This window comes from Erigeron canadensis, chromosome 1 (genome assembly GCF_010389155.1).
Source record: "Erigeron canadensis isolate Cc75 chromosome 1, C_canadensis_v1, whole genome shotgun sequence".
NCBI classification, from domain to species: domain Eukaryota; kingdom Viridiplantae; phylum Streptophyta; class Magnoliopsida; order Asterales; family Asteraceae; genus Erigeron; species Erigeron canadensis.
In genome coordinates, this window is record NC_057761.1 from 30,658,076 (window position 1) to 30,681,124 (window position 23,049).

At 35.5% G+C, this 23,049-nt stretch overlaps 2 protein-coding genes and 1 pseudogene across 2 annotated transcripts; 1 reads left to right on the top strand and 2 right to left on the bottom strand.

Moving 5' to 3' along the window:
• Positions 1 to 8,860: 8,860 nt before the first annotated feature.
• LOC122589662 lies at positions 8,861 to 10,718 on the bottom strand (annotated as a pseudogene).
• A 2,539-nt stretch (positions 10,719 to 13,257) lies between these two features.
• On the bottom strand, positions 13,258 to 14,584 carry LOC122589672 (protein ACCELERATED CELL DEATH 6-like). Its single transcript, XM_043761991.1, has 2 exons — positions 14,198 to 14,584; positions 13,258 to 13,878 (listed from the first exon to the last, which is right to left on the bottom strand). Exons 1-2 carry the CDS (start codon positions 14,582 to 14,584, stop codon positions 13,258 to 13,260), a joined length of 1,008 nt encoding a protein of 335 aa, XP_043617926.1.
• A 6,579-nt stretch (positions 14,585 to 21,163) lies between these two features.
• LOC122589678 lies at positions 21,164 to 21,598 on the top strand. Its single transcript, XM_043762004.1, has one exon. It carries the CDS (start codon positions 21,164 to 21,166, stop codon positions 21,596 to 21,598), a length of 435 nt encoding a protein of 144 aa, XP_043617939.1.
• The last annotated feature ends 1,451 nt before the right edge of the window (positions 21,599 to 23,049 follow it).

Consider the following 23,049-nt stretch of genomic DNA (forward strand, 5'->3'; position numbering starts at 1 on the left):
TATGAATTAGTCCTTTCATTTTTGTGTGTTTGTTTTTCTTTGTACGGTATATATATACAGCTGAACTGATCAAGGAAGATTTAAATATCTTAAGCGATTCAGTTTGTTTCTACGCTCAAACCCTCATTGATGTGTCTGGATGGGCATATAATTTTAATGGGTGTGTGGGTTTCTTTCAAGAAAATCGGGGTGAAATGAAATTCGAGTGCCTTTAGTAAAAATTTGTAGTGACTTGATCAACGATTTTGACAAACTATATATGGGTTTTTGTATTTGCCCATTAAAATGTTACTAGATGACATAGAGCAAGAAATTTGAGATTACAACTAAAGAAAGAGAAATGTCAACTAGTTCTTAGTTTCTTACCATATTATCAGACTTCACGCACTTCATGGTATTATGGTACCTACCTAGCCAGGTTTCCACAAAACATCAATGCACACTGCACTTAAAAATGTATAATTCAAGAGTAGATCGACATCTAATTAACAATGTTTACTTTTTATTGCAAGAGACAACACGGAAAACAGTTAGAATGTGGGGTTTGGATTGTAAAGCATACGCTTTTTGGGCTTAAAGAGGTACCTCGAATCATACATAGAGCGAAACATATCCACCAAAAGAGGAAATTGTAGAGCCGCAAATATGATGACTGGCAAGGCAGCAAAAATGCCAATCAGTATTGGTACCCATTTCAACCCGTTACGATATAGTACAAAAAAACTGGCAGAAAAAGTGATCATCATGGATGCTACGGAGATGAATAGCGTTACCAAGCCTATCATCAACTTTTTAGGTAATGCGTACAAGAAATCACGTTGACGATAATGAGATGTGAGGATAGAAAGGAAAACTAGGAGTGAAGTTGTAGAAGAAAATAAAGCAATGGCATCTGCTATCAGAAACACAAAGAAGCTACTTCCACCAATGAAAACAGGAATCCCGGTTTCTTGGTTGTATCCACCTGGAACTGTAAAACCTACTGCAAATGCCACAGTGACAATAAGTGTCGCGACTACCATGCAATCTTTCATCCATTTTAAACCGTGGGAAACCAGATCTTGGTTATTCTCTGAGAATAATTCATAAGGAGTTCGGCCGTCTTTGTTCTTCATATCTCTCATAATAGGTGGCAACATCTTCTCTACTTCCTACAAAATCAAAGTTTTTCGCAAATATAAACTGTCATACTTTTTCAATAATGTATGTGTTGCATTCTTTAGGAACTAGAACTAGCATATTCGTGGAAGAAAGACGGAGTCATTTATACTTACTGACCTCATTTCTAAATTCTAACAAAGCTTAATAGCAATATTTGTCACGGAATACCTACCTTGAACCACAGTAACTCTCGTTGCATTTGTATAGATGTTCCTGACAAATTTTGAAACTGCATTTTGTTTGAGGTCATCCCAACTAAGTGAAGTATATTATTGTCACTTTTGTCTGTCTGTGTAATTAGGTCAAGATTCCTTCGGCCTATCTCATATAAAAGATTGTAGATCTCTTCGTGACGGTGCATGATAGCAATGTGAAATATATTGAGGCCATCATCATTCACCTTCCATAACAGGTCTGGATAGGCTTGAATGAGCTCAATTACAAATCTTGTATTGCCCATTTCTGCAGCAACAAATAATACTGCAGAACGGTCCATTCCATCTTCTCTGTGTATGTCACCTATATCAACCTGAGGAACTTTTGTACTAATACCCAACATAGTTTTTAGTAAACTCAAGGCTTCATAACCCTTATCAGGAGGTCCCATCTTGAGATGCATGAGACCAAAAACTGAAAGCAATAACCAAATAAAAAATGGCTAAAGTAGATGATACTAAATATACATCTCAGACTCTCAGAGTGAGAAGCCCATATAAAATTAGTGGTGTGGTTAACTATTACTCAGTGGTATCTGTATATATAATGTGTAAAGATACTTACTTGGATAAAGGATTCTCGATATGATATCCCCTTTTTTTCTATTAAGTGCACTCGGATTTCGAGCCAATGCATCATACACAAACCAGCAGTTAAACTTATAGGTAGCAAGTTCTGGACGGTCTATCAGAATTTTCTTTGCGATATCTACCAAAAAATACGACTAGTTTTTTAATGAGACATTAATCAAATTACCTGAGCTGTAACGCGAGTGTCTCATGTGATTCCCAAATTCAATCACATGGGTTGAAATGTGCAGCTTATGTGGATGCATAGATCATTTCTGATTCTCATGATTGTTTTATTGGTACGACAATATTTTGGTATGATTTACCTTAGTTATGTAAGTTGCAATATGATCAAAAATAACTTTCTCGGGCTTAGTGACCAAGAATGCATAATAACTACTTGTGTAAAATCAAAAGTGAGAAACTATAATAAGAAACGGTAAAATCAAAAGTTTGTGATTAAATCAAAAAGAAAGGTGATGTACTTACCAAATATACCAGCCCTTACACAATTGCAGAGAACCCAATTCCGATACTGATCTGTCCAAAACTCACCAGTCATCTTCTCAGAAGCATCATAAAGATATTCCACCATTTCATGATTTCCATGCAAAGCGCTTGCAGAAAGTGGCAACATTTCGTATTTACCAGGGATGTTCAGCAAGGCTTTATGCTTATTTATCATTATCATTGCCATTTTGGCACTTCCAGTTGCAGCCGCCACACAAAGAGCAGTGTCAGAATCTACATTCCTAATTTCCAAATCTACCTTTTCCATTCTATTCACTAGATTCTCTAGAAAACTTTCAATCAACTTTGTTTTTTCTCCTGAAGCCGCAACATGAAGTGCCGTGTCATTAAATTCAGTGATAGCAAACCGCACCATCTCTGGACGTTTGTCAAGGATGACCTTAGCGGCTTTCCAATCACCAGTGATCGCTGCTTCATACAACGGAAGACAATCATTCATGTACTCATCTCTACTTGCTTCTACAATTTAAAATAAATATAGAAACTTATTCTCGATGTATTCATATATCACAAGATAAGTAAAACGGTAAGTTTATTACTTAAAGCTGATATTAATCTTTCCAAAAAAAAAAGTTGTAAGCTGAGATTAACTCTCTCTGTATCTTACTCCCTTACCCCGTCTGTCCAAGGATGTCATGAAAAATATTCAATCAGATTATAAATTGGTTATCGTTAATAAATTGCATTGTTGTTTAAAGTTCAAATTTCTTTTGTTTTTCAGTATGCAGTTATGCATCACTTGATCCAACTTTTTACATGTATATATATAGTTAATCCAGCTAGCAAAAGTTATGTATCTGGAAAAGGGTCGGGCTGGTAATTTTCAAGCTTGTTAGAAGAATTTACCTCTGGCTAGACTGAAACTAGCTAGATTTACATTCTTAATATGATCCTCCTGGATATCGGTTATACCTGACTCTGAGGCAGACCTGCTTGGAATGTTTATCTGATGTTCCTGGCTCATGGTATTCAGGTCCGGTTCTGATGCAGCACTTGCAATGTTGATTTTGAGCTCATGGTTCATGGTATTCAGGTCATTGGTTGAGTCCCGTTCTGATACGGGCATGCTTCCTGGAATGCTCAGAGTGTTAATCTCTACCTCCTGGTTCATAAAACCGAGGACAGGAACAGACCCCGAGTCAAACTTGTGTGATCCATCTAGTTGCTATTTTTTACAAACCGATCAGGAAAATAGTAACATACTTGTGAATGCTGTACCAAAAGTTACTTGTTATTTCTGCATAGGATATATTGAATGAAGAACTAAAAGGATCTGTCTTGCAGCTCTGATACATATATAGATTGTGATTTGTGATAATCAAGTCAATATGGGGGTATTGTAGCTTATAAAAAGTATTAATTTTAATTACTTGTTAGTTATAACAACTTTTGGTTGGCGTTTCAATTGATTTTAAAGAATTCATATTAAGTTTGTCTTCAACCACTACAAAAGTTTGTATGATAATGAATTATACAGTAGAAGATTTTCACCAAGTCAACAGCTAATTATCTAATATATGCTTATAATTTTGTCACTATATATTAACTAAAGTCATTTTAAAAGGCGAAACTTTTTAAATGACTTTTCATATAGGTGTTCAATGTTTGATTTTTTTTATTTCGGCAATGGTTGATTTTATAAGCCTTCTTTTTTTCCGTTCATACTGGAGACGAGGTTTTTGACATCTTTTTCTTTTTTATAACATTATGTTAATATAAACTTGTAGCAAGATGCATCTGTTCACTAACAACCAAATCCATAAAAGCAATCTGGTTTATGCATTAGTCATTACGTACATTTCTACTTTCAATGGCCAAAATTGAACATAAATATACAATAGTACAGAGAATCGTGAAAACCGATATCATCGACAGTCTACTGCAAAATATAAAAGATGGAATGCCCAACCTTGGGCAAAGTAATACAATAACCAAGATATAAATTTCTATAATAAAACTGTAACATTCCAAATTACAATTACATGATCGTATTTTAGAGCACCAATCATAAAAATTCACTATTAATACATGCCAAACTATTAAAATGTTTTCTATCAAAAACAAGAAAAAAGGGGAAAAAAAGTTCTAGTTACAATTAACCTTTTGGAGGATCTGGGATGAAAAGATCGCGTTTTTTGGGTTTGAAAAGATAACAAGAATCATACCTAGACCGAAACATATCCACCAAAAGAGGAAATTGAAATGCAGCAAATACCATGACAGGCATGGTAGCAAATATAGCAATTAGGATTGGTACCCATTTCACCCCGTTATGGTACAGAACGAAGAAGCTAGCACTAAAAGTCACCATCAAGGCAGCTACGGATATGAAAAGCGTAGTTAGGCCTAGCATCACCTTTCGTGGGACAGAGGATAAGAAATCTCGTTGACCATAACGAGATGTGAGGATTGACAACAGAACCAAGAGTGAAGTTGAGGAAGAGAATAAACAAACGGCATCTGCTATAACAAAAACTATGAAGCTGCGTTTATGAATAAAGATAGGATATCCACGGTCTTGGACGTAACCACCAGGAACTGTAAAAGCAACTGTCATTGCTACAGTGACTATCAGCGCTGCGACAACTATACAATCTGCTTTCATCCAAATTAGACCTTTGGAAACAAGATCTTCATTCTCTTTGGTGAATATCTCATGCGGCGTTTTGCCAGCATTGTTTTTCGCTTCTCTTAAAGGAGGTGGCAGCAGCTTCTCTACCTCCTACAACCAAAAGTTAACAGGATATTAGAATTTGCATTGTATTTTGGAGCAATCAATCAAAGCAGTCTGGTTACTGTTGCTTACGAAAACAGAGAAATTAGTATGAGGGGGAAAGTTAAAAAGACATAATACCTTGTACCACAATAATTCTCGTTGCATTAGGAGAGATGCTCCAGATAACTTAGATCTCATCTTCTTTGAACTCAACCCGACTAAATGTAGAATATTGTTGCCATCATTATCCGTGGTCGCAACTAAGATATCTTTCAGTGAGGCTATCTCGTATAATAGGTTGTGGATATCTTGCTGACGATTCAAAACAGCAACATGAAATATAGTATGAGATTCGATATTTTTTGACCAAATCAGACCTGGAAAGGATCGAAGTAGCTCAACTATAAATCTGGTATTTCCCTTTTCTGCAGCAACAAATAATCCCCCTGAACTAGCGATCCTAAAATAATTTCATTCTTTGGCATTGTTCTGATAATCTCTTTCCAAACAGTTTTTAGTAATTCGACCGCAGCTTTCGTATGATCTTCATCTGCAGCCCCCACCTTTATATTTATAGCTCTAAAAACTGGGGAAAAAAACATAACATAACAAATACACACAATAATTACAAGTAAGCAGGCAGATTGATATTGATAATACATATCAAATCTAAAGTTTATAAGAACAGTAATAATGTTGATCATATGTATTTACCAATGAAATCTTACTTGATTTTATAATTTTCAAGATAAAATTTGGTTCTTCTCCATTCAATGCTACAGACTTTCGAGCCAAGACTCGCATTACAAGTGCATTTGAAGCAAGTTCTGGACGATCCTTCACAATTTTCAGTGCAACACCTATAAAAAGTACTCGTACCATATTAAGAAAACAAATGCAACACAAAATTTGTTATTAACAATTTAGTGAAAACGTAAAAGTAAATCAAAGCAAAAACTCTGAGTACAAAGAAAAATATTCGACACTGACTTCTGACTACCATATTACTTACCAAATAAGTCACACTCTGCACACTTCTCTACTAGCCAACTCCGCTTTTCATGTGTCCAACTATAATCAGACAACTTTCGAGAAGCACCATACAGAAACTTCACTATTTTACGTCTCCCATATTGAGCAGCAATTTGCAATGGTAAAAGACCATTACCATTAGGTATGTTCAGCAGATTGATGTTTTGATTCACCAAAATCTTAACCATTTTGATCTTTCCTGTGGCAGCTGCTAAAACAAGAGCAGTACTGGAAAGATTATTTTCGAGTTCTAAGTCCTGATTTCCCATTATTAGCATCAAATTTTTGACTAAATCTAGCATCTGCTCTGTTTCTTCTCCTAAAGCTGCAACATGAAGTGGTGTATCGTAACATTCAGTGATAGCAAACGATACCAACTCTGGGCGTCTGTCAAGAATGACCTTAGCAGCCGCCCAATTACCACTAAGTGATGCTCTACTCAAAGGAACACATATGTTGAAGTAAACTTCTCCACCTCCTATATAATAGTTATTACAAAAAGAATGTCATTACTCAATTTCACTCCAAGAAAACAAGTTCCATATAAATATATAATGCAAAGTAGACAATATAAGTCATCCGTGCAAATGATATGATTTTTTGTTTAACTATATAAGCACATTATAAACTACTCGTAGTAGTTATCATGCTTTAATTTCACTTCAATCTAGAAAAGGTACACTAGAGGGTTTTGCCATAAACGATGTATGTAGAAGATACCGTTAACGAGATCCAAACAAGGTAGATTTGGCTCCCGGTCCAAAGTATTCTGAATATCTGGGCTTGTAAGAGTCATCTATCCGGATGCTAACCTAGCCTACAGAGTGAAAACAGACTTAAGGTTAGACATTTGTTTGTTAAAAATGAAATGAACTACACTCTATCAAGAATGTCTGAAGATTCGGTACTAACAGCTGTTTTTGTAGTGTGGGTATGCAACCATGAATTCCATATACAAGGTACTTAGTTATACTAATATAAAAAAGAAACTTATTGGAATAACTTGTCACTTGTTATTTGGAATAACCTTTATATGTACTTGGAATAAATTGTTACAGTACTTGTTATGTATATTGAATATAATAAAGTTTCAAAAGCTTGGCAGAATTCATTCTAAAAGAGGATGCATACAAATGAATGCACGCGAACACCACACGAGAAACTGACAAATTTATGAAATGGGCGCCCAAAAGATATATGTATCCAAAATACGCAGCAAGGTTGATTAAAATTCAAGATAGGTAATTCTGAAAAGAAAGATATCTAATGAGATGCCCTGCCGGTAGGGTTAACGTGAAACAAAAACATAGGAGAGAACCGTCAAAACCATTAGTTTCCCTCTCTTTTTTTTTTTTTTTTGTGGTTTCTTAGATTTTTAACTTTTAATTTTTGAACTTTTTTTTCTTACTTTATTTTCTTTTAACAAAAACACATTCCAAAAAAAAAAAAATGTAAAAATCATATGGTTACATGTTGAACACATATGAATACGGTATGGACGTTGCCCTTATCCGTTCTAAATGGTTTGTCACCGGACGCATATAAGAATTGTATGGATTTGATGGGCGCGATCCAAGAGATGGGGGCGGTTGGATACAGCACGGGCTAAGCCCTTAAAAGATGGTTCCCTTAGAGATGGTTTTTTAGTAGTTCTCACAGTTCTCACTTCTCACCATTATTTTGGTTCTCACTTAATCACTTAACTGCAGTATTGTCACCATCAATCCATATCACTTGCATAGTTGCATTGTGAAGAACTCCGCAGATGAACATCTCTCTCCTAACGGCCTATTCCGCTAAAGACTGTAACTCTATAGTTACACAGCTAAGATTTAAACGGGTTAGCTAGTTAGTATATATGTATATCTACATTCTCAGTTGTAAACTCATTATTCAGAGATTCAGTCAATAGATACTATATCCAAAAAATTTGATCACAACTCTCAAGATCTTTGACATAAGTAGAGTACATCTACTTGCTTATTTTGCTTCATTCCAATTATATGAGATGTCCCCAAAGGGACACACAACCCTGCCACATATACTAACCTTCGTATATGATTTGTATATTATGAATCTGCAAAGAGAATGAGAACAGGTTTGATGGTGTTGGGATTTTATTGTAAGCGAAAATAGTCCAAGCCCGTTTCTGTACAGGTACTAAAAGAGCATAAATTGACCAAGCCAATCAATTATACCAAACTAAAACCGAACATTTAAAACCAGAGAATCACCCTGAGGTTGATCTTTAGACCATCAAAAAGACTTTGAAATTTACCTGAACACCATGAGAAATAAAAGGGCTACTGAGTAGACCAGGAGGTCATCACCGATATTGACATGGAGTGTCCCTGAAATCACCTTTAAAACTACAAAAATTCGGTAATAAAACCAATGCTTTTGTTGTCGTGAAACATCTTCAAACCCAATCCTAACCAAATGACATGTAATTCATATGGAGCAGGTGCGTCATTGAGTTTGGTCACCTATTTGGTGACAGCCCAAATTTCAATGTCAACATTTCAAATACCAAACCCTTCATGATCACGTTTGAGCTCACCAAAGAATATAGCAAGACAATTTTAATAATTACCCAGAAAATTTAAAACACAATAAAGTTAAAGATTCACATAAATTCATCAGATTCAACCCCCTAATCTAACAAGACGTTAAGTTAAACTTTTCATTACATATTTAAAGATACTTGGAAAGAATCGACTCCACAACACCTTGAGCGATCGGATGGTAACATTCACGAGCTTCAGCAAAAACCCTTTGCGCAAATATCTTGTCTTCTTCTTTCCTTGTGGTCCCCTGCACCAATGCTGTGTACAGTGGGCGAAGGTACTTCATTCGTCCTACTTCCTTTAATGTCCTCTCCACAACATTATAGTATTCACTGCATCTAGAAGCAATGGGCAGTTGGAGGAATGCTACTTTCACCTCATAGTCCTTTGATTCTGATAGCCTGTATCGACAATCCAGAGCTATAACCTGCATCAGAGAATTTTAAAAAACAGCGAATCACGTAATTGTGGAACTAATGAGATCAGATAACTAGTCTACAAAGACAAAATACAGATAGTAGAATGTGGTCAAATGCACTTGATTACAATTTGATATATATATGATTCAGCAAATTAATGCCAAACTTTCAATGACATTCTCAAAACAAAAAAATGCCAACAATTTCCTTCTTTTGATTTCGTATAGTTAATGCAAGTATGCAAAATTGTTTTTTACACTATGTTTTGATCCGAGGTTATTTTTTTAACATCAGAATCATAATAAATATATTAACAATTCTACAGGATTCTCCAATCATGTCATTGTTAAGAGTTCTTTTTTTCTGAAGACTTGCACCTAAAATAACCTATTATTTACCCAAAATGTCTCAATTGAGACTTGAAACTATAACCTTTAGATTGATTATCCACCCTAATTCCGCTAGGCTGAATGTCGTTTGGTTCTAAAAGTAATAGCATCGACTGCTTATTAATTCAGAAGTCTTAACAGTAGATATGGTCACATGGTTAACCACAAATTATCTCCGATACGTTCAGTAATGAGCTCATAAAGAATTGTTTTATATATGTTATCTAACATTATCATCTCACCATAAGAAAAGAGTCAAAGACCCAGTAACACTTCTCAGCCAATAAAAGATTGAAGGGATCAAATTTCCAATAAGTAATGACTAGGAAAGAACCATACCTGTGAAGCTTCAAACAGATTTTGGAAGATTTTCCAGATAAAGCTCCCATTCCTGCCCATGCCAGCTGACAATTTCTTCCTCACTTGGCATCCTTCCTTGTTTGAACTCATGTGCAAGAGAAACAATCTTTGTATAAATACTAGAAACCGGCTCCATGGCATCAGAAGGGATGCCAGTACCCTCAGTCCATGTTTTCAAATCAATGTCATTCTCTATTCCAGGAACATTTGCTTTCAAGAAGTCAAGAAACATGCTTGTATCAATGGATTGGAACTTAAATGCAGCAATGTATTTCTTAAGAAACTCGTCAAAAGCTGGCCTCCCAATCTAAGAATCACATACAAACCAAAATATAGAGAGCAACAATATACATAACTTATAAAAACATCAAGATATGTTACAAAAGATAGAACATATGACTATACGAGTACCTGTCGCTCAATGCGCCATAAAAACTGAAAACCTTTTTCATATGGAACTTGAGAATAAACATCATCTGGATCAACCCCTTCCTGATTAGTTAGAAGCTTTGTAAACTCCATATTATCTTTGAACCTCTCCATTTCATCAACCAACCCTTTCCAACCAATACCAATATTCAATGCAGCAATGTCCTCCCCTTGCACAGCCTCGACTATTCTCCTTTCAGCATAAGTTGTAAATCCCTAAAATTTAAAGTATGTAATCATCAGCTCAATCCAAGAAACAATCAAACAAAATAGTATCACTAATTTATCATATGCAGGCCATGGTCATCTGAGACCTTGTGGCTCAACATTATTTTAAATGGAAGTTACTACTTATTGCCCATTTAAAATTAGTGGTGTAAGTAAGTTTTGTGTCAGGTTTATACACCTCAGACTCTCAGAGTAAGAAGCCCATATAAAATTAGTTGTAACACCCCAACAAGGCGGAATAATGGGATATCACAAGAAAAGCACAGCACGACATGGAAATTAAGTAGAGACAAATCTAGACCATACAAAAATGCATAAGGAGCACGACCATCAAACGTTTACAAAAGAGAGTACAAAAGATGGTATATGATCCTAAGCATGACCCATAAGCAGGGACAATGAATCGCGGATCCACAGTAAAGTCCAAGTCCAATCCTAGCATGCAAACAATCAATTATCATCCAACATGTCTTTGATTCACCTGAAAAGTGTACTAAAACGGGTCAACATAAAGTTGGTGAGTTTGTAGGTTTAAATAATGAAAATCAAGTGTGTCGGGATAACAATCGTTAACGATATACAAGGATTAATAACGTTCAATAACGCGGGCTCAACAACCCAATACGTGAGTATAAAGATACCCATAACGTGGATTCAACAATCCATAACGTGAGTATAAAAATACCCATAACATGAGTATAAAGATACCCATAACGTGGATTTAACAATCCATAACGTGAGTTTAACAACCCATAACGTGAGTATAAAGATACCCATAACGTGGATTTAACAATCCATAATGTGAGCATATATATGTAATAACGTTTCAATAACACGTATCGCAAGCAAACAATTAAGTAGTTATCATCTCGTTCAATATCATAATCAATCGTATCAACCGACAAGTATTTAATAAACGAGTACACTTTCCACCCCAAATAAAGTAAACGCAGGGGCTACGAAACTCACCTTTGCCTTGTGTCGTCTAGTAATAATCTTAATGGCAAGTATGAACAAGTTACAAGTGTTCCGTGTCCTTCAACGATCACGACCTATCAATGTATAATATATATATATATATATACACGAGATGTACGTTAATACAAGTACGTATGCTCGTTACCATTTCCTTATACATATATATACATTTTTATATTTACATATATACACATTTGTATATATATTTTTATGCGCGCACACACATATATATATATATATATATATATATAAAAGTAGTTTTACGTTTTATCTGAACTATCGATTTAGACCACGAAAAACAACTCGAATAGACACCAAAAGATCAGTGGGTCGACCCAAAAGAAGGCCCAAATGAAAAAGCCCAGCTCAGCCTTAAGATAATGGTCTCTTGAATCAAAATGGAATGTACTGTAATTATATATGTTACATACTTATACTTACGTATGTAGTATCTGATAAAACAATAGTTATCCTAACTTTTTAAAGTCATCCAACTCAACTTAAAATTATCTTTAGATTTTGCTACATAAGATATTTCCTATGTGTCATCTTTATGAATTTTTCCCATTTAATATATATACTACATTCCTTTTTTTGTTACAATATCAATAAAATATAATCACAACATTTTATGAATAAAATAATCAACTTTTAATTTGTTTCCAAATAAATAATTGCTAGCACATTTTTTCCAATATATAAGTTTGTTAATTACTAACATATAGAAGCGTCTATATCAATATGTGTTTTATACTAAATCAATATAACAAGTTTATTTCACAAAATTGTTGTTGCTAATTGTTTGTATGTATTCTAATATTTTGTTTGTTCACTCATTTATGCAGTGGATTTGATTATTAAGAAAATTTTGAATATTTGATTTTTAAATATTTTCAATTATTCTATATAATTTTTTTATCGAAACGTTGCTTATTAGAGATTTTATTGATTCAATACTAAAAGTTTTGAAAATATAATCTAAGAGCCGCGCATCGTGAGGGGTAAAAATCCTTGTATATATATATATATACACTCACGAAGCCTCCTTCCTGAGCAACCACAAACGTTTTAGGGTTTCTCCACACCATTTCCCCAAGTGAACACGACCCAAAAAAGGCCAAGAGAACCCACAATCGGTCAGACCCAAAGCCAAGGGGAGGAAGAAAGACAAACAATTTCTGGAAAAAAAAAAGAAAAAAAACAAAGAACCACACCACCGTAAATTACGGTGGTGGTGGCCGTAAGGTAGGGTGGGCAAGAGACAACAGGCGTAAGATACGCTGTAACTGGGCGTAAGGTACGCTAGGTGGGTCTGAACAGGCGTAAGGTACGCTAGGTGGGTCTGAACAGGCGTAAGATACGTTGTATTTGGGCGTAAGGTACGCTGCCCTGGAAGTTGCAGTTTTGGCGCCCAAAACTCAGAAAATTGGCGTAAACAGAGGAAATGGGGCGTAAGTGAAAATAGAAGATGGGGAAGGGCGTAAGCTACGCCCCCATGGGCGTAACCTACGGTGGTGATGGTTCAGGCAAATAACAAGCAAGGCTTGGATCAAAATCCTCATTCTGAACTAAGCTTGATAAAACAGATACATACATAATCCAAGTGAACACTAAAACGTACCGATTAAACTTAACCAGTGCCTTAATAGAGATTTTAAACAATTACATTTGCTGGTTTGTGTCATAAAGCATACGTCTCTTGGGCTTAAAGAGATACCTAGAATCGTACATAGAACGAAACATATCCATCAAAAGAGGATACTGAAGTGAAGCAAATACAATGACTGGCATGGCTGCAAATATACTGATAAGAATCGGTAGCCATTCAAATGTGTTGTGATACATCACAAAGAAGCTTGCAGCAAAAGTTACCATCATGGCTGCTACCGAAATAAATAGTGTCACCAAACCTATCATTAGCTTTCTCGGCAACGAATATAAAAAATCACGTGGACCATAAGGAGATGTGAGGATAGATAAGAACACTAAGAGTGAAGTTGAGGAAGAAAATAAAGAAACTGAATCCGCTATTAAGAAAACTAAGAAACTAGTTTCATGAGTGAAAATAGGAAGCCCGATCTCTTGGTTATAGCCTCCTGGAATGGTGAACGCTGCAGCAAATGCTATGGTAATGATGAGTGTAGCAACAACCATACAATCTCTCGTCCACTTTAGACCTTTGGAAACCGTCTCTTCATTATTTTCTGAGAATAGATCATATGGTGTCTGACCTTTGTTGTTCTTCGAATATCTCAAGTCACGTGGCGTAATCTTTTCCACCTCCTACAACACAACAGAGATAAACTAAAAGATTACCAGCCACAATTGTCAATTATAAATATAAGGGTCACAGACTCACAGAGAAATCAGTACCAAGAGTGTGCAGTTAACTATATGTTGTGAGTTAAAATCGCACCAAGAAGTGTGTTAATTAAACATTCGTTTTCAAAATGCATATGTCTATGGATAGTAAAAGCTAAGGAAAACGCTATTTCAATTCCTCCTAGAAATCCTCCTACGACACATGCCGCTCATCTAGCTAGATAAAGCAACATAGAAGAATACAACAGTTTGGATCGGAGGTGTAAAAAATAATATATACCTTAAACCAGAGTAACTCTCGTTGCATTAGTAGTGAGGCTGCTGAGACAGTTTGAAGTTGATTCCTTTTTGAGGTACTTCCAACTAAATGAAGTATACAATTATTTTCATCATCTGTTTGCCTGGTTAGTATAGTCTTGTTTGAACCTATCTCGTACACTAGGTTATATATATCTTTGTGGCGGTGCATAACAGCTATGTGAAATATACTTAGGGGATCTCTATTTTTAATCCATAATATAGTAGGATACATTCTAAGGAGCTCAATTACAAATATAGTGTTGCCTGTTTGTGCACCAGTATATAATAGTTTAGAGAGAGTTATATCCGTTTCTCCAAAAGGCTCTCCAAGATTGTCATCAGGGGTATTAAGTTTATCCCCGGACATGGTATGAAATTTCAAAATGGCTTTCAGTAAATTCAAGGCATGAATATTCATTTCTGGAGTTTCTTTCTTCGTACGAAAGAAGGCAGAGACTGGAAAGAAAAGGAAACAAAACAGATGAAAAACAGAGTAAATGATAGAATTTTTAATTAAAACGGACATATTTAAGGGGTGTTTTGTCAAACAAGTTTTTAAATTTTTTTTTTTTTTATAAAAGCAGTACAAACCCGGTTTCATCCACGTTGGACGAAACCAGATTTCCCAAACATGGTTTCAAAAATTCCATTTGAAACCTGGTTTGCCAAGCCCGGTTTCTGTGGGTCAACCGGAGACACACATGTTGTCTTTCTTCTGTACTAGTAATTATTAAATTTTTATTTTATACGCTTTCACCCAAAACTGGGTTTGGGAAATCCACTTTCATCCTACACTGGCACATCACACTGATTGGCAAACCCAGTTTTACTGGTTTTATTTTTATTTATTTTTTTTGAAAAAAATTTGATTGACAAAACACTCGTCAAATATGTCTGTTTCAAAAAAAGATTCTTAAATGATAGAAAGTTAAAAGTAATATGATATGGAGTATTTCTTAATGATGACTAAAGAGTATTGAGTCAGTATTCTTACTTGGATCAGTGATTCTCGATATCATACTGGGCTCTGTTTTATTAAATACATCAGGCCTTCGAGCCAAAATATCTAGTATGATTATACAAGTATTTCTGCTAGCAGCAATTTCCGGGTGGTGTGACAAAACTATTAGTGCAATATCTACAAAAAAAAAAAAAAATGTGAGCAATCATTTAATAACAGAGTATAATGACTTGTGTTCATATGTTAATGGTATCGTGGACAAATTCGTTCACATATACATGAAAATATCAAGTTATACTTAATAGTATATATGTTCATATGTAAATGGTTATAACATGAACCTTCTTTTTTTTCTATAGACATGTCATTGAGTATGAAGAAACAGATGGAAAAGACATACGCACCATACATATCACCATCAATGATACAACAGCGCAAAAACAGAGCTCGATCTCTATATGTCCAAAATGGATAACTGGGCATATGCTCAACGAGATTATACAAATGCAACGTCATGTCACGATTTCCATACTCAATACTTAGTTCCATCAACGTATACACATTAAAAGAAGAAACGCTCAACAGGTCTTTGTGCTTATTCAGCATGATATCAATCATTTTAACAGTTCCACTTGCAGATACTATTAACAAGGCACTGTCCTCACAATTATTTTCAATTTCCAAGTCCTTCATGGCCATCCTTTCTATGAGTTTTTCCACAAAAGTTTCTGCCAGCTTGGTGTCTTCTGCTGCTACTGCAATATGAAGTATTGTATCGCCAAGAAGAGTGATAGCACACCGTTCCAATTCTAATTCTGGGTGTTTATCAAGGATGACTTCTGCAGCTTTCCAATCACTAGTAATCGCTGCTTTGTACAACGGAAGACAAATATTCATGTATGCATCTCCACTTGCTACAATTTAAATATAAATACAGAAACTTGTTATCAATTTGTCCATATATCACAAGGTAAATACAACGATATGTAGCTAGTTACACTTTAATTCATTACTTATTCATCATTCCAATTGATGTGAGAGGGGAATCGAAAAATGAGAGGTTAAATAAATGGTGTGAGAAAGGGTTAAAAGAAATGAAAACCCTTCATAAAATTTCTCAAACGCCGGGTAAGATACGTTTTTATCCGTTTTCATTAGTTGATTACTCAATAATGAAAAAAGACTTCATGGACAACTGCATCTAATGAAGCAATCAACATCTTTTCGTAATCACTCAATGATGTGTACCAGACCAGAAAATAGAGAAATAACTAGATGATTCACGATGATAGATAATCTGGTACAATGCTCCAGTAGCCCTAATCTGGTATAATGCTCCAGCAGCCCTAGTTCCTAAGAACAACACTTATTATTTTCTTCACGACCTAAACAATTGGCTGTGAGCCTTATTTAAAGAACCACCAGACAAAGCCCTAACTTGTCCACCAAGACATTACTATAATTAATTAACTAATTATTAAAAACGACAATTAACCCCCCCTAACTTCTGATCTATATCATTACTCCCATCCCCAAAAACACCTTGTCCTCAAGGTGTTGCTTTAAAAAATAGCCTTGAGTAATTCCGAGATCCCATGGGTAGTCATCCTCATAATAGACTTCACTTGTGACGCCTTTGCAACGAAGTTTTTTCTCTAGCGACACTTGTTCCTGATTCTCAAAATCAACATTTGTTGAACCATGTAGCTGATCAAAGTTCTTAGCTTTTGTTGTTTTTGTCACACGTAACCAACCCCAAAGCATTTTATCTGAAAACTCAACTACATAATCATATTTGTTTTGCTTTAGAACATTGCCACCACAAGCATCTCCACAGTCTTCACTGATATCTTCCTCCACTGATACACTCATTTTAGGAATTAATAAGAAAATAAATAATGTTGGGTTAGTATTGTGCAATTTAGAAGTCGATTATGTAATATTTTCAGAATTCGGTTAGATGGTTGTAACCATCTTTGATGTTTGTATAAATACCCGATGATAATCAATAGAAATTCAGTTTAGTTGTGATAAATCATTTCTTATCTCCTAAAATTCTGCATCATTTTGGTATCAGATCTACAACCGTTTATGGTGGAAGTTCCAATTCCGATTGAAATTCCGGCGGAAGTCATCTTCTCTGGCGACTCTTCTCATAAAATCCGACGAAATTCTCTTCTCTTAATAAAATTTTGTCTTCTTTTATCAATTCAAAATGGTTCAAACCCGAGAAACTTCGGAAATTGAGCGGTTAACAAAGGATATAAACCTTTCTCAAGATCAAATCATCACGATGAAGGCGGCGATTGAAAACTTGCAGAAATTCATGGCGGCGATGCAGAATTCCGGCCAATTGCTAACCCTAACCGACGGAAATCACATCCGTCATAACCGTTCCACCAAAATTGAATTCCCTAAGTTTGAGGGAGATGAAGTTGATGATTGGATTTATAAGTGTGAGCATTTCTTCAATATTGATGCTACACCTGAAACCTCTAAAATCCGTTATGCTGCTATACATATGACTTGTAGGGCATTATCTTGGCATCAAGGTTATATGAAATCCAGTGGTAAGGCGATGGAAGAGGTAAAATGGGATGAGTACTCCAGATCAGCCATGGCTCGATTCAGTATCACTCACATGGAAGATGCTATGGGGGCTTTAAAGGCCTTGATTCAAGATGGAGATTTGGATGCTTATTGTGATCAGTTTGACAGGCTTCTCAATTAGGTAACACTTTGTGAAGAGTATGCAATTAGTATTTTTGTGGAAGGCCTTAAACCTGAAATTAAATGTTACCTCAAAATGTTTAAGCCTAAAACATTAAGAGATGCATATTCTTTGGCTAAAATACAAGATCAAGCCAATAAGATGCTAGGAAAATCGCATGTAGGGAATTATGCTTCTAGCAGTAGGAATGTTAATTCCACTCCTAAGTTCTCTAGTGTTGGTAATATTGGAAAACCTCCTCTTTTGACTACACTAGTCAACTCTGTTGCACCTACTGCTATTGTACCAAAGAAAGTGAATAATAAGTTTTTTGAGGATAAAAGAGCAAAAGGGGAATGTTTTTTGGTGTAATGAGAAATTTGTTCAAGGACATAGTAAGGTGTGTAAGGGCAAAAGACAATTATTTTTAGTGGAGGTTGAAGAGGAAAACGAAGAAGAAGTATTTCAAGAAGTAGAAGATATTAGCCTGTCCAATACTACTGTGAGAGTGCAGGGAGAGCCACAAATATCCTTGAATGCCATAATGGGCATACCATCCTATTCCACAATGCAGATTGTAGGCACATGTGGAACCAAAAATCTGCACATTCTGGTGGATGGGGGATCTACTCATAATTTCATGAGTGACAGACTAGCAGAGAAATTAAGGTGTATTTTACTAGCCATTGCCAATATAAGTGTCACTGTAGCCAATGGAAATAGGATGGATTGTGTGAAACTGTGCAAGGATTTCAAGTGGTGTATGCAAGGGAACTGGTACACTGCTGACATGTTAGTAATTGAGCTTAACAACTATGATATTGTTTTAGGAGTGCAGTGGTTGGAAACCCTTACTGACATTATATGGAATTTTAAGCACCTTACTATGAAATTTACTGTGGGTGGTCAAGACTTTCAGTTGAAGGGGGTGGCTCAACATGGAGTCCACTTATGTTCTATGGAAAAGATGTCATCTTTTTTGCAAGAACCTAAGAATGTGGTTCAAGCTCAATTGTGTACTCTGCATAACACCACAAGTGACAATCAAATCCACAAGCCCACACTCACTGAATTTACCAATGATGATGAACTGCAAATCTTATTGGAGAAGTATGCTGATGTCTTTGTTGTTCTGGGCTGCCACCATCACGAGATTGTGACCACAAGATAATATTGAAGGATGACAAGTTAAACCTCAATTTAAAGCCTTATAGGTATCCCAGAGCCCAAAAAGATGTGATAGAACAAATGACACAAGAGTTGCTTGATTCAGGAGTAATTAGACATAGTACAAGTTGTTTTGCTGCTCCAGTAGTCCTAGTCAAGAAAAAAGATGGTTCTTGGAGAATGTGCATAGATTACAGGAAGCTAAATGAAAATATTGTGAAGGATGTTTATTCAATTCCCTTGATAGAAGAATTATTGGATGAATTAAATGGGGCAAGATACTTCTCTAAATTGGATCTTAGATCTGGATATCATCAAATAAGGATGTTTGAAGAGGATGTGCACAAAACAGCATTAAAAACACATCAAGGTCACTTTGAATTTCTTGTTTTGCCATTTGGGCTGACCAATGCCCCTGCCACCTTCCAAGCTTTGATGAATTTGACATTTAAGGAGGTAATGAGGAAATGCACTTTAGTGTTTTTTGATGACATACTGGTGTACAGTCATGATTTACAGCAACACCTCAAAGATCTGGAGCAAGTGTTGGAATTAATGAGGCAAAACTCTCTTAAAGCAAAAAATTCAAAGTGTTCATTTGCAGGATCAAAAGTGGAGTATTTAGGCCATGTAATTTCTGCAGAAGGGTTATCTACTGATCCAACAAAATTAGTTGCTATCAAAGATTGGCCAACTCCTACCACTGTAAAATAGTTAAGAGGTTTTTTGGGTCTCACTGGCTATTATAGAAGATTCATAAGGAGTTATGGTGTTAAAGCTAAACCATTAACAGAGTTATTAAAAACAGATGGATTTCAATGGTCTACAATAGCTCAAACAACTTTTGAAGAGATGAAGGAAGCCTTAATTCATCCCCCTGTGCTCAGCCTACCAGATTTTTCAAAGGTTTTTGTAGTGGAAACAGATGCATCATCAAAAGGGCTAGGAGCAGTGTTGATGCAAGAGGGACACCCCATTGCTTTTATTAGCAAGGCTTTATCGGCAAGACAACAAGCCCTCTCAGTGTATGAAAAAGAATTACTTGCAATTATTTTAGCAGACAAACAATGGCATCACTACTTATCCACAGCTCACTTCATCATCAAGACTAATCACCAAAGCCTCAAGTACTTGTTAGAACAAAAGATTGTCACCCCATTGCAACAGAAGTGGCTTTCTAAGTTGTTGGGATATGATTATGAGATATCATATAAGAAGGGATCAGAAAATATAGCTGCTGATGCACTCTCCAAGATTCAAAGTATTACATTGCTGTCAATGGGAGTAAGTTCAGTGGATAGCTTATTATGGGATAAAATCCAAAATTCATGGAAGAATGATCCAGAATCTCAGACTATTATTCAGAAAATTAAACAAGGAATGGTGGTGAAAAATAAATCATGGGATGGGTTGACCTTGAAAAGGAAAACACGGAATCTTCATACCAAGAGATTTGGATTTAAGGAAGGAAATTATTTAGTTGAATCATTCAACTGCAGCGGGTGGCGATTCAGGTATAGTACCCACATTAAAGAGAATTAAAAAGTTATTTTATTGGAAAGGGTGTAATAAGGATGTGCAGAGTTTTGTTAAAGAATGCTCAGAATGTCAGAGAGCAAAATATGAAAATACTTCCTCTCCAGGGTTGATGCAGCCTTTACCAGTTCCCAGATCCATATTCACTGATATCTCTTTGGATTTCATCTCTGGATTTCCCAAGGTTAATGGTAAAGATACTATCTTGGTAGTCATTGTCAGACTGACCAAGTATGGCCACTTTATTCCCTTGCAGCATCTTTACACAGCTGCAATTGTGGCCAAGGTCTTTATGGATAACATTTTCAAGCTCCATGGGAATCCCCTAAATATTGTTACAGACAGAGATCCAATATTCATGAGTAAATTCTGGCAGGAGTTTATAAGGTTGCAGGGCATCACACTATCAATGTCATCTGCACCATCCTCAATCTGATGGCCAAACAGAAGTTCTGAACAGGTGTTTGGAAGCATACTTAAGAAGCATGTGTATGGAAGATCCTCACAAATGGTTGCAATGGTTACCATTGGCACAATGGTGGTATAATTCCACATGGCATTCTTCTATCAAAATGTCACCCCATGAAGCCTTGTTTGGTATTAAACCTCCAATTCATATACCTTACATCCCTGGTGACACTGCAATTGCTGCAGTTGAAGACATCCACGGAGACAGGGAACATATGATTCAACATCTTAAAATGAATCTGCAGGCAACCAGAAATTGCATGAAGCAAATGGTTGACAAGCATCGATGTGACAGGGAATTCAGTGTGGGAGATAAGGTGTTGGTTAAACTACATCCTTTTGCTCAACATTCTTTGAAGAACCATCGTAACAGGAAACTCTCACCCAAATATTTTGGACCTTTTGAGGTTCTACAAAGGATTGGCAAAGTTGCTTACAAGCTTGCACTTTCTCGTGAAGCTCAAATGCACCACACCTTCCACGTGTCCTTGTTGAAGCAAGCTCATGGATCCAACCTGCAAGTTATTCCTCTACCTTAAGCAAAGAAGTGGTCTCTTAAACCCAAAGCAATTCTTGATAGGAAAATGAAGAAAAAGGGTACTAAAGCAACTGTGAAATTTTTAGTTCATTGGGAGGGACTGCCCATCAGTGATGCTTCATGGGAATTTGCAGAGAAAATGATTGTCCGTTTCTCAGATTTTCCTTTTTGAGGGCAAAAAGAATTCTAAGGGAGGGGTAATTGATACACTCATTTTAGGAATTGATAAGAAAATAAATAATGTTGGGTTAGTATTGTGCAATTTAGAAGTCGAGGGGTCGATTATGTAATATTTTCAGAACTCTGTTAGATTGTTGTAACCGTCTTTGATGTTTGTATAAATACCCGATGATAATCAATAGAAATTTAGTTCAGTTGTGATAAATCATTTCTTATCTCCTAAAATTCTGCATCATCCACCGCCGGCTTAACCACCAGTTTAACAACCAATGTGGTTTCTTCTTCGGGCATCTTGATACTTTCTTCCGGGTCTGATTTTGTTGAGTTTGTATCTTCAGCGTCTTCCATGTCTCTAATATCAGCACTAAAAACAAATTTGTTCTCTTTTTTTAAATCAAACTCCAAATCTTTTTTATAAAGAGAAGAAGTAGGATCAAAAGAAGAGAAAGAATCTTGCAAGCCATAAGAATTAATTTTTAAAGCCAATGACATCACATCTTTCAACTCAGAGCAGCTATACTGATGCCATTCGACAAAGATTTCCCTAATTTCAGGTTCTAAACCAAATATGAATAGGTATATAGCGTAAGTTTCAGAAATTTCTTGCAGATTTTTAACTTGATTGAATAAGATTTGAAACAAAACGCAATATTCTTTAAAACTACCTTCTTGGCTAATTGCCCTAATCTTCTCTAATCCGAATTCCATTGTTGACTGCTAATACTATCCGATGAACAAACAGTAACTTTTTTCTTTTTTTTTTTAAGAAAAAATAATTTGAACACTACCACAGGTTGCAAGAAGGACGGCTCTGAAAACAATTGGTTTTGTACTAGACCAGAAAATAGAGAAATAAGTAGATGATTCACGATAATAGATAATCTGGTACAATGCTCCAGTAGCCTAATGTAACAACCCTACTTTTTTTTAAATATTATATACGTGCTAATTAAGTTGTCTATAATCCCGCAAGCCATAGTTATACTTAAAGCTAATAGATAATGCCCTTAAATCAGCAATCTAAAGCTATTGTTAGTGTTAAGTTCAATTTAATAAAATGTCATTGAACAAAATTTTAATTAAGATTTAATCAAATTGTAAATAATAATATAAGTCTCACAAATTGAGATAACAATAAAAAAATTCTTATAAATGTCCAACAATTTAATCATCAAGCCAACAAAATAATATTTGGTCATGAAAATGCCATGAACATCATAAAAATATTTCTAACTCCTAAAGTACATGAAAGTGTTTAAATAATGATAAGTA

Excerpts from the sequence above, each read along its gene's own strand:
- LOC122589672 (XM_043761991.1), bottom strand. The coding sequence starts at position 14,584 with ATGTCCGGGGATAAACTTAATACCCCTGATGACAATCTTGGAGAGCCT. Across the intron at positions 13,879-14,197 it reads GAGAGTTACTCTGGTTTAAG|GAGGTGGAAAAGATTACGCC; the intron begins GTATATATTATT and ends GTTGTGTTGTAG.
- LOC122589678 (XM_043762004.1), top strand. The coding sequence starts at position 21,164 with ATGTCACCCCATGAAGCCTTGTTTGGTATTAAACCTCCAATTCATATA.